General features: G+C 41.7%; 1 protein-coding gene across 1 annotated transcript; it reads right to left on the bottom strand.

Moving 5' to 3' along the window:
* Positions 1–8,760: 8,760 nt before the first annotated feature.
* On the bottom strand, positions 8,761–10,632 carry LOC123425258. The gene is made up of 3 exons (XM_045108936.1): positions 10,314–10,632; positions 9,249–10,241; positions 8,761–9,154 (listed from the first exon to the last, which is right to left on the bottom strand). The coding sequence occupies exons 2-3, from the start codon at positions 10,206–10,208 to the stop codon at positions 9,002–9,004; spliced, it is 1,113 nt and encodes a 370-aa protein (XP_044964871.1). The 5' UTR covers positions 10,209–10,241; positions 10,314–10,632; the 3' UTR covers positions 8,761–9,001.
* Positions 10,633–12,488: the final 1,856 nt, after the last annotated feature.

Below are 12,488 nucleotides of genomic sequence, written 5' to 3'. Positions count from 1 at the left end.
CCAATCATAAGTTCATATGATCCAAGTATAGAAAGTATGTTAGCTCATGTCTTTCCCTCATATAAAATTGCAAGAATGATTGTTGATCTTGTTATCAATTTCCTAGGATGATTCCGCTCATCATACCGTCATTATTCCACACTCGCTATTTGTGATTTATTGTAATATATTCTAACTTTATTTAGGCAGCGACTATTTTCATATTTTTGTTCTCTAATATCATGCAAAGCTATCCTCTTTATACCCACAACGCGGTTTTATTTCTCGTTACTAGATAGAATCAAATGTTCGGTGTATGTAGAGTCGTATCAGTGGTAGATAGGACTTGAGAGAATATTGATCTTACCTTTAGCTCCTTGTGGGTTCGACACTCCATACTTACCACTTCCATCTTTGTAAATTGCTACGATGATTCCTTGCACTTGGGGATTATCATAGGTCTACTTTTGTTGTCACTATGCTCCGCCAGGGTTAGTATTTAGCACACACTATAGGTAATCCCTTAGTCTGTGATACTAGAGTTTGTGTTCTCCTTGCTTAACTTCAACTTCTTACCTCCTTGCCCTATATGCCAAGCATTTTGTCACATGCACACAAAACATCTTATTTGTGTATGTCATAATTGTGGCAACACAAGCTCCGAGGTTGGATCTTACTGTATCCTCATAAATCTTGGCCACCCAATTAACTGTAACCTTGGTTTTCTCTCCACTTGCTCCACAAATGTGATCCAAGTTCACCTTCTTGATGTTGAAAGTTGCCTCATGAGCTATCCTAGAGGCAACTACATAAAACTCACAACCATGCTTTCTCTCGGAGCACCAAGCAATAACCCTAGTTGGTTCATTTCTGCGATACTCAAAATTCCTAAGAATCATAACATGGAAATTTCTAAGAGCCTGTTCGGCAATGCTCCAGCTCCGAACTCCACGACTGGAGCAGGAGGAGCAGTACCGAACGTATTAGCTCTGTGAATCTGTCACGGGAGAGGGAGTGACTGTAGTGCAATTTTGCAGAGCGGCATGGACCTCGCCCCTCGTTTTTAGCACAAGTGGGATTTGATCGCAATTACATAATATGCCACCGCCAAGTGCCACCAACCAACCGGTACGAGTCTATTTTCTTGAGAGTGTGTAGTTGCTCCACTCGAGGATTGTCTACGCCACTCGAACAAGCCATATTTGACCGTAATGGACTGGTTGCCCACGCTCGCACGGAGCGGAGCGAGCCGAACACAACCGTTCCATCGAGAGAGCGCTTCCTGCGGGGAGCGGAGCGGAGCGATTGGTTTTTCTGGAGTGGAGGGTTGCCGAACAGGTCCTAAGTGCCTCTCTGAACTCCACAAGATTTTGGAAGCATAAATGCATTGAAAACTACTCATGTGCATTAGGCGGTGATGGATCATACCATCTGCTCTCATTCTTCTTCACCCTACTCTTCCTTCGAGAAGGCAAGCTTGGAACTTCTTCTTCATTACTAAGGTCAAAATCACCTGAAAAGCAGTATTCATCACGTTCAGGCCCATAATCTTCAAACTAAATGTGTTCATGCTCACTATGTGAATTGCTAGTTGGGCCTAGTTTTCTAACTGGATTAAGCTTCTTTGCTCCTTTTTTAGGTACAACTAATGGTTCATCTGCTTGTTCATCTTCAAATATGTCAAGCATTTCCTCTACTTTCTCCTCATTATCCAGGACCTCCACCCCTCCAAGCCCTTTCCCTCTTCCTTAACATAAGTCAAATAAGCATCCAATCCATACCGCTCCAACTCAATCAGTGCTAATAAGGTCAGATAACTGATATCTGAAACTGAAAACTTTCTCTCTATATTATCTCTTCCTTGAAAATGTGACCTCACTTCCCAAACCTCACCATCTAAGTTGCAGGAGATTAAATTGACAAACAAAGAAGCAGATTAATTATAATGCATTATAACTTAAAAAAAACTACTTACTGTAATTCAAACTACTGAGCAAATCTGATGAACATATCTAAAAAAGGTACTAAATACAATGACATAACCAAACATATGCAGTGGCATGCCAACAAACAATTACACTCCTCATTTGAAATACTACACTATCTTCTAACCCTAATTACAACACTTGTTTCCTAATAAGTCACTATCTTCTAACCCAAATTCCAAATTTGAACTAAAACTATGATTGGTACTGAAATTACTTACCTCGCTCCACAAACGACGACGCCCACATGTGGCCACCGCCCAGATCCGCATGAATGCAGTTCGACATTGTCCTAGCCGCGTAGAATGTCGGATCTAGCCGGACCTCGTGCGGTGATGGCTACAGCGACCGCTCCATCGGGGAAACTCGAGGTGTCGAGCCATTTCTCAACCTGTGAATGCCCGCAGCCGTCCCCGTTGGTGATGCCTTGGCCCAAAGGCTCGCCGTCGATCACATTTGGCTACGACGCCTGCTATCATAAGACCTAGGTCAGAGAGCGAGGTTCAGGAGGGGAGAGTGAGAGAGAGGACGGGCCGACCAGCGTCTTTGGTTTCGACCAAACCGGTCCGCGTAACGGTCGTTAACGGCCGCTCTGTGAGCGCACTTGGACACGTGGCCTGGCCAGTGGGTCCATGTCATCAGAAAACGGAACAAAACGCTAGTGCCACACGTTTTGGGTTTTTTGAAACAGTCGACCCCTTACTTGATACTTATCAGCAGAAGAAAATAATAGTTTTGTAGAATCATAGCCTGAATTGTAGTGGTAGTTTTATGTTATTTACTTCTTGCTAAAGTGTAGGAAGAACCTTATAGCAGAATCACGTAAGTAAATCAAAAAGTGGGCAAGGCGTAATCTCGAGAGTTCACAACAAGGAGAGGTAATATTTTCATTAATTACATCTTATTGTGCGAGCCATCTGTTTGTGTCATCTAGAACAACTTGTGAGTACTATCTAAATCAACTTTTGGAGATATGTACAAGAGTAATTATAGTTTGCATTATCTTATTTTCATTAAATGTTTCTGTTTTCACTTGTGATTTTTTAATGTTTCTGCATTTACAGTTTAAACTCCCGACCAACATATTGTTAGAGCCATCTGTATGTGTCATCTAAGATCAGCTTGTTTGGTTTAACTCTGTAATCAGAGAAAATGTTTTGAATTACATAGTCAACTAGTAGTAGCTCTGACAGGAGAGAAAACTGAAACAAAACTGAAAGAAATACTCGCTCCGTTTTAAAAAAATGTCTTAACTTTATACTAGCTCTAGTACATGATTGCACAAAGCTTGAGACATTTATTTTAAAACGGGAGAAATAGTTGTTATAGTGTCATTCCTTTTAAATATGCAGAGAGTAGAAATAACTTCACATGCCGATGGCTTCACAACCAGCTCACATGTAGCAGAGTACAGACTAACAGAGGAACATCAGGTTCTTGTATTTACAAGTCAATTTCGTACCACTAGATTAGCAATCCAAGATACACAACATCACAACCCTCTTCAACCTCAGATCAGCATGACAATTGACAGGAAGAAGTGATTGATGACATGCGCGGCGGCGGCGGTGGGCAAGGAGACCACGGCGTGGTCGCGGCCTGCTGCAGCAACGATTGCCACGTATGATCGTACACGCATCCGGTGTACGATATCGGATGAGGCAAACCCTAGCCTTCGTTTAAGAAAAAAAGATGGTTCAACTTATCCAGACACAAAACTTGATCATCATTTTATGTACAAATTCTGTAGTATTCTCTTTAAAAAGAAATATAAAAATAACTTAGGTCCTGTTTGGAACCATAATAGATTATGATAATCTGGATTATGAAGATAGATTATATAGTCTGGTTTATAAAAATAATCTAGGTGAGCATGTTTGGAGGCTAGATTATATAAACTGTAATACAGGTTTTACATTGCGCAATGACTTGTCTGTCCTTTGTTTTTTTTTAAAAGAGGTGGGTGGCGGTGGCAGGAATGTAATTATCTCCAACTTTACAAGGATAATGGGTCATTATCAATCTATAATCTGATTTTAGCTGCGGTAGAGTAGATTGTGGGTTTTTAATAATCTGTTTATCTAGTTTTTATAATCTACACCATAATCTGTCCCGTTTGGAGTCAGAATAGATTATAAAAACTGGATTATATAATCTGAGTGGTTCCAAACAGGATCTTAAAGAACGTAAAAGCATTAGTGATTTAAATAATTTTATATTTCTTTACGAAGTGAGTACTTCGTATTATTCTTCTTTATCTTTATTTTTACTTATCTCTATGACAACGACGACAACAACAATAACAAAGCCTTTAGCCTTAAATAAGTTGAAGTAGGCTAGAGATGAAACACATAAAATCTCGTGATCAACTCATAGTTCTGGCACATGGATAACACGCTTTCACGCACCCCTGTCTATGGCTAGTTTTTTGGTGATGCTTCAACCCTTCAAATCTCTCTTTACGGACTCTTTCCATGTCAAGTTTGGTCTACCCGACCTCTTTTGACATTATCAACGCGTTTTAATCGTCTGTTACGCACTAGCATTTCTGGAGACCTGCGATGAATATGTCCAAACCATATCACACGAAGTTGGACAAGTTTCCCTTCAATCGGCGCTACCCCAACTCTATCACGTATATCATCATTCCGGATTCGGTCCTTCCTTGTGTGGCCACACATTTATCTCAACATTTGCATCTCCGCCATCCCTAATTGTTGCACATGTCGTCTTTTAATCGACCAACACTCCACACCATACAACATTGCGGATCGAATCGCCGTCCTATATAATGTTATTTTTAACTGTCTCTACCTAATAATAATAAGCACAAGCACGTACTGCTTCTGATAGTCCGTCATCAAAATTGCCTCTAAAATAATTAAATATTATCCATTCATGCCACCTATAAGTGATAAAAGATGTTTCACACAGAAAATTTTTGGACTCGGTCGGCTCATGTTCCTATACTGCATTATGTGCGCTAAAAAAGACACAGCTCGTCAGTTTGGGCAGACCCATGTATGGGCGACCAGTTTTTATTTTTTGATTTTTTGTTTTCGTCGTTGTTTTTTCTATTTTAAATAACTTGAGAACTGAAAAAGATTTATGAAAATTATAAAAAATAAGAATTTTTAAATAAATATTTAATAATTCAGAAATATGTGTGGCTTCGAAAAATGTTTGTGATTTTTAAAAGATATTTACAAATTTTAAAACAAATGTTGGGGAAATAAAAATATGTTCACGAGTTTTTGAAAAAGTTCATGTATTAAAAAATGTTTTTGAAATTGCACAAAATTTACCCCATTCAAAAACATTCATGTAGTAAAAAATTATCCTAAAAAATCAAAACTGTTCATAAATTAAACTATACAGTTTATTGATTCATAAAATATCCATTCATTCAAAAATGATCATGCAGTTCAAAATAAATCATTAATTTCCAAAATTGTTGTATCAAATCCCAAAAAAATTGTTGATCAATTCTAGAAATGTTCGCCGATTAAATAAAAATGTTTTAAAAAATGTTCACTTTTTATAAAAAAACAAACTGTTTGCAAATAGTATAAAATATTCATGAATTCAGAAAATGTTCACAATTTCAAATTTATTCACGAGTTTTTAAAATTATATTCATGATTTTCTAAAATTATGCACCAAAAAAGTGAGAGTGATAGTGTATCTGGATGATGTAGTAAAATGTGATCACTAACATTCAAGATTATAATATTTTTTCTTCCATTGCAATGCACAGTAACGTTTTGCTAATGAAGGACCTATCACTTCTGCCCGTTCGGCATGCTTTTTTGGAGACCTTCATATTTTACAGTAAACCCCCTAAGGTTTTGATTAAAAACCCACAATCCTATTTTAAGTGGGAATACGTAATGTTTCGCTTTCTACAGAAAAAATCCATAGGGTTTCGGTTAATAAATCTTTCGTTCGTCTAGATAACTTTTTCAATGGTTTAAATGTTATACATATATATATATATATTAAACATGACTCTTATTTTAACATGTTATATATGATAATTCATTAGAGAAATATATAAAATTAGAATATGATGCTCTTTTGTTCGTTAACCATTTTTAAATGTTGTTTACGTATATATTCAAATGCTTGAAAAAATATGTATATCTTTTAAACCCTAACTCCAGTTTTGCAATGTTAGATATGAAAATATATTAGAAAAGGGAAAACATTTCTATTCAGCCGACCAACCTTTGTGGGCGCATCACTCGCCTCTGCGGCCATGGGATCTTTCTTTAACCGAGTGGCTCATAAGCATATTTTTCCACAATCTGGGCCTGCAACCGGACCATAGCTGTGATTTTATCCCCCGCTGCAACGGGGCCATAGCTGCGATTTTATCTCCCGTAACAACTAGCTTGTTGCAAGATCTGAATCTAGACACACACACACCCCATGAGACGTGTCATACCGGCTATAATGGCCCAGAGTGTAACTTGCCTTATTTGGAACCTTCTGTATGTGGGTCCATCTTGTCATTGTCATGAGAGATCAATCCATGTGTTATTTCATGTGGTGCTTACGTTGTCATGTTTCCTTTTGCATGCATGCATCCATTTCATTCCTTGCCTTCTTTGTGTTTGTTGCCATTTGTGATCCATGCATGTGGTGTGATATGTGATGGCATGTGATGATATGTGGTTCTATGTTAAGTGTTGTGGGGTGTTGTTTGAAAGTAGGAACAACGATGTTGGTTGCACTAGGTTTCAAAACTTCTTCCTCTCTTTTATCTCAAGCTCAAATTTCACTTGCTTCATCCCTGTTTCAAAAATGCCCATGCTTTAGTATGAATTGTGGTGGATGTGATGCTATGTATTTAGTGTTTTGAAACTACGTTTTAGTGATGCAAATATTCACAAAACAGATCAATTAATTCTGTTTTGTAAATATTTTATGCTCCAAAAATTCCTTTTTATATTTTACTTTAATAGGTCATAATTCCTTATGACCAGGGGCATTTTTGTTTTATTTTTAGCTTCAACAGTGTTGCCTGCGCATTTAGTTTTGTCTCTGTTTTGTTTTAAATAGGAAAACCCCAGTGGGTTTTCCTTTTTCTTATCTGGCGCATCCAGTTGGGCCTTCTCCCTCTGGCTGGCCCAACTCCCTCTCGCGCGTAGCCTTTCCATGTAGACGTCGTCTTCCTCCTCCTTCTTCCGTCAGTTTCGTCAGAGAGGAGACTAGACAGAGAAGCGACGCCATCACGGATGTCTAACATTGTTGCTAGACTGCGTGGAGTGAGATCCGCATCTGATTCGTTTTTTCAGCAAACAGGGTGTTTTGCAACAAGACACTTGTAGCAAAAAGGTGCTTGCTGCAACAGATCCAATGGAAAAAATAGTTTCAAAAATTTCTGCATCATAACCTTTGTTGCAGAAAAAAAAATCTGCAACTAGACCTCTATTGTGGAAAAAAATCTGCAGCCAGACCTTTTTGAAGAAAATACTCCAACAACACAATTGTTGCAAAGTTAATGGATCATGTGTGTAGATCACAATACCAGCTACATCAAATGGTCATGAAGGCCACCGATCTTTAAATTTTATCCACCAACGGACACGTAGTGTCGCCCTTAGAAAAAGGGCGCAGCTAGGCGTCCGCCTACCGATCTTATTAAAAGATCGGTCGGGGTCGGATCGCTAGTCACCAACGTTATCGAATGTATTATTTTTTGCAGTATAGATTGTATTGCAGATTTTTTTTTTTGCAACACAAAATATGTTGCAGAAATGTGTATAGATTTATCTTTTGCAGCACAGTTCGTTATAGAATATTTTCTGCAACAAAGATCGTGTTGCAGAAACATATGTAGAATTTTATTTACAACAGAGTTTGTTATATAATATTTTCTATAACAAAGATTGTGTTGCGGAAACATCTCTAGAATTTTATTTACAACAGTTTTTATTATAAAATATTTTCTGCAACAAAGATCGTGTTGCGAAAATATCTGTAAATTATTTTTTTTTGCAACGAAGTTTGTTATAAAAAAAATCGTAACAAAGATCGTGTTGTAGAATTTTTTTACAATAAATCATGTTGCGAAAACATGTGTAATTCTTTTTTGTAAAAGAGGCTGTGTTGTAGAAAATTGTGCAACAAAGATAATATTGCACGAACTGTACAACGGCGGCACTGGGGTTGCGACGTTGAACAATTGAGATGGCGAAAAAGGCTCCATCTATCTCTCTTCATGCAACAAGACCTTGGTTGCAAAAATAAGACCTTGGTTGCAAAATATCTTCTCGGTTTTCCTCCAACAAAATCCTTTGTAAAAGTTACAATATCTTTCACCCCTCCTCAATTTTCCGCAACTAGACCTTTGTTACGAAAATTCCGTCTAAAGCAATTGTAGCATTACTTCGTGGATTCCATCCACAAAATTAGTGATGAGCGACACATCCTATAACATCCGAAGCCCGGCCTACAAGACCAACACCTTGAAGCAGCCGATCAAAACGGATGGGACGGCTGGACATGTGGCGGATGTTACACGTAGGATCAGCCAGCAGATCTAAATCATTTTCCTTAGAAAAATATATATAATTTGCATATAGTATTGTTTCAAATGTTAATAATTTTTAAAATGCTTTTTAGGATGCAACTTTAATTAGTAGTGCATGGCCCGTGTTTCTTTCGTATCGGTGTAGTTTCAAATTAAAAGTGAACACCTAATTAGAGACGAAAAAACCATCTATAATGATGCATGTTCGTCGGTAAGGATGAGAAGAAAGATAAACAGCAAGAATGATAAGATGTCATGTTAAAATAAAGGACGTGTATCTATTAAGGTATTGAGATATGATTATTGTGTTACCAGCATCTGGTCTTTTTTTCCGTTACAATGCACGGGCTCTTTTGCTAGTAAAAAGAAAACTCTTGTGCCGTTTTGAAAAATGTGTAATGCTTTTCAAAAATATATAAGAAAGAAAAAATACAGTTTTTCTAAAAAGAAAGAAAAAAATACAGTTTTTTCTAAAAAGAACTCTGCATCGGGGACAAAACTAGTGCAGAGTTGCAGAGTTGGAATTAATCTTGTGCGCGCATTGCTCACCGGAGGAGCCATCTTCGGCGTCCATCTTCTTCTCTAGCTGAGCAAGGGCGTTAGTGAGAGACCTCACATCCAAAGCTTGGCGCAACGCACCATCAGAATCACACTGAAACATAGATAGACATCAGTTTTAACATTACCGATAAATTAAGCAAGCAATGTTGGAACTTGGAAAACTAGAAGAGAAATTAGATGAGCACCTTCTCCAGCCGTAGAAGACGCTCCTCCGGATCCCGGTGACCAGCACCGTTCCGGCTGGGAGCAAGGAGCAGGCGTAGGTGGTGCCGAAGGAACTCCGCGCAGTGCGACCCGAGGTTGCAGGCCGGGAAGGCGGACTCGCAGCCGAGCTGGTAGAAAGGGCAGTTGGCGAGCTTCATGGGACAGACGGTGACGCAGTGCCGGTCCATCTGGCGCCGGGCAACGCTGACGCCGCAGCGCTGCTCGCAGGGGAGGAGCTTGAAGGCGCACGCATCGTCGTGCGCGTCGGCGCGGCAGGCGGAGACCTCGGCCCGGCAGCCCTGGGCCTGGTTCCGGCACCGCACGGGCCTGAAGCCGCAGCGCGCGGCGACGTGGTCGGCGAGCTCCTCCGGCGTCCCCAGCTCGTCGCGGCAGCGGAACCGGCCGCCGTCGTCCAGGCAGCGGAGGAGGTCCCGCGCGACGGCCTCCCGCCTGTCGACCGGCCAGAAGCGGCTCGCCTCCATCTCCTCGACGAGGTCCTCGATCCGGTCGTCGCGGCCGTCGTCGCCGCCGCCCAGGTACGGCAGCCAGCCGGCGATGGAGACGACGACGCTCCTCTTGCTGCCCGCGAAGTCGTCCAGGAACGCGGCCAGCGCCTCGGCCGGGTCGTCGCGGTCGATCGGATCCTCCTCCGCCGCCTCGGCCGGGCTGCTGCTCCGGTGCGCGACGTAGCGCACCAGCTCCGCGCGCAGCTGGACGGCGAGCGAGGAGGAGGGGCTCCCGAGGGTGCTGTCGACGCACGCCGCGGCCAGGCCCGGGAGCAGCAGCTGCGCCAGCTTGTGCACTACCTGGATGTCGCAGTTGGGGCAGGGCAGGAGGGCGGTCCGACCAACCGGGGGCCCCTCCTCCTCGCCGCCGCCGCCTCCTGATCTTGGGAGCCTTCTCCCCGGATCTGCCTCGACTACCGGGGCCTCCAGTTCCATGGCGCGGCTTTCAGCTTCTTGCCGCGGCCTCACCTGCACGCCGATGACGCGTATGAGCTACTGCAAAGCAATGGATGGCATGGCATGGCACGAGGAATTCATTACCTTCCAGGGACGCAGTTGCAGGGCGGAGAGCCGGCCAGAATAGATCAATCAATCAGGTTGAAGCAGAATTCTGATCGGATTGTAGAGGTCGTCTGATTTCTTGTGGTGAGCAAAACCAAGTCAACTCACGGGCTAGGACGAGAAAGAGGAGACAAGAAAAGTAGGAGGATGGATTTTATTTTATTTCAGGGAAGGAAATCAATTATTTCCTTTTGTTGCGCTGGCAGGAGGGTGAACAGTTTTGTACTCGGAAATGCTCTCCTGCGGCCGTCCGCCGAGTATCTGGTGGCCATTACCTATTCTTTTCTCACAAAGACATTATAGTGTTTAATACTTCCTCCGTTTATATATATATATATATAAATTAAAATAAAATAAATAAATAAATATTTTAAAATATGTATATATACATTCGTATGTTGGAATCTTTAAAAAGATTTATATTTAAAAACGGAGGAAGACGGAGGGATTAGAACAAACCGAGTTTAGGTAGGGCTGATTCTCATTGTTAAGGTACCCTAAATACTTAAAAGTGCAGTTGTGTTTTTTTTTTTGGGCAAAACCGAACGCACGCGCTGCAGCCATCCACTGGCTCGTGGCCGCCACGATCATCATTCAGAAATAGTACGTTGATTTTCCATGGACCAATCATGTGAACCCAACCATAATGTAACATGCATTAATTCCGGTACAAGAAAATTTAAAAAACTATAACTTTCAAACCGTGTGTTGAAATTATGATCTGTTTGCACCGTTAGGTTCCTCATGACAAACTCTTCAAAACGAGATTCCATATAGATATGTTTTGAAGATTTTTTTTTTCAAAAACAACTTCAGTGTTAGATGAGGCAACTTTAGTGTTAAACATAAGCAACTTTAATACTAGATAAATTGCATCGTCAGTATTAGTGAATTCACATAGTAGGATACTAATAGTTGTGTGTAGCAGTCTAAGAGATCTCTAAAAGACCCCGTATAAGTGGTCAAACCGTTATAATTTTTACGGTTTACAGTTTTGGTCAAAACAAATGTCCAGAACAGAAACTTGGTCCAACCCGTAATTTTTTTAAGGGACACCGAAAACATACACCCGAAACCCTTATACTTGAAGGTTGGAAGGCCGAACCGAGGGGAGCCCACATACCAGTCAAACCTGGTCAGAGCAAACATGTCGCCACGGAGTTTGCCGGAATCCATCCTAAACTCGTCGGGATTCATCACCGCACACCGAAAATGGCCGCTAGACGCCGCAATCGTTCGCCGCCAATTTGAATTGGACGAGCTCGACCTCGCGCGTGGCCTCCCATGACCTCAGCCTGGCCGTCGGAATCCTCCCGGCACGGCAAGCAAAGGGGCAAGGCTCGGCCGGCGCGGCTAGCAGCGGAGCAAGGCACGGACGATGGAGGCGACAGAGTGTGGCTGGCGGGCGACAAGGCGCGGGCGATGAGGCTGGGCGCGACCGGCGTGGTGATGGGGCGTGTCCGGCAAGGACGGGGCATGGCCGACGGGGTTAGGCGCGGTCGGCGTGGCCGACGCGGCTGGCTGGGGGAAGGGTGGCGACGGCCAGACTAGAGGAAGGAGCTCTTTATACCAGTTTTACTGTTTGTTTTACAGTATCTGTTCAGTCGTAGCTAAAATGAACCCTTAAAATGCCTTTTTTTGACCCGTATTCCAATTTTACTGGTTGTGATTTTAAGGGGTCTGCTAGACATGCTCTAATAGATGGTTACCATGGTTGCTAAGGTGCGTACATCAGAAACTAATTGCTAGATAGTATAGTTGCCAACAATACTGTGAAAGTTATTTACCGTAGAGTAGAAAGTTGTCTAACATGACTTCTATGTTGTCTTCCTCAGAAATCAAGTTGCGTGTATTGCTACGAAGTTTCCTACGAGTGATCCCCAATTGCCTAAAATACTATGCAAGTTGTCTATCAAGGGAGGTAAGTTGCCTACAATGTCGAAAAGTTTTTGTCGAATATCTATCATGATTCTAAATTTCAAAACTATGTGGGGATGAATGGTATGAGAGCCTTTTTCTTTTCTTTTCTAGGATAGTATGCCCGTCTATGCTACTCAGCACGCATGTGTTGACTAGTCAGATTGCGAGTGTCGACTAGTTGCAAAAGTCGGAATAGATCAGAAGATGCATAGAAATAATGAGAAATTTCATAGG

The sequence above is a fragment of the Hordeum vulgare genome, chromosome 2H (genome assembly GCF_904849725.1).
Source record: "Hordeum vulgare subsp. vulgare chromosome 2H, MorexV3_pseudomolecules_assembly, whole genome shotgun sequence".
NCBI lineage: Eukaryota > Viridiplantae > Streptophyta > Magnoliopsida > Poales > Poaceae > Hordeum > Hordeum vulgare.
The sequence above is the reverse complement of the archived record's forward strand: the minus strand, read 5'-3'. Positions and strand labels throughout refer to the sequence as shown.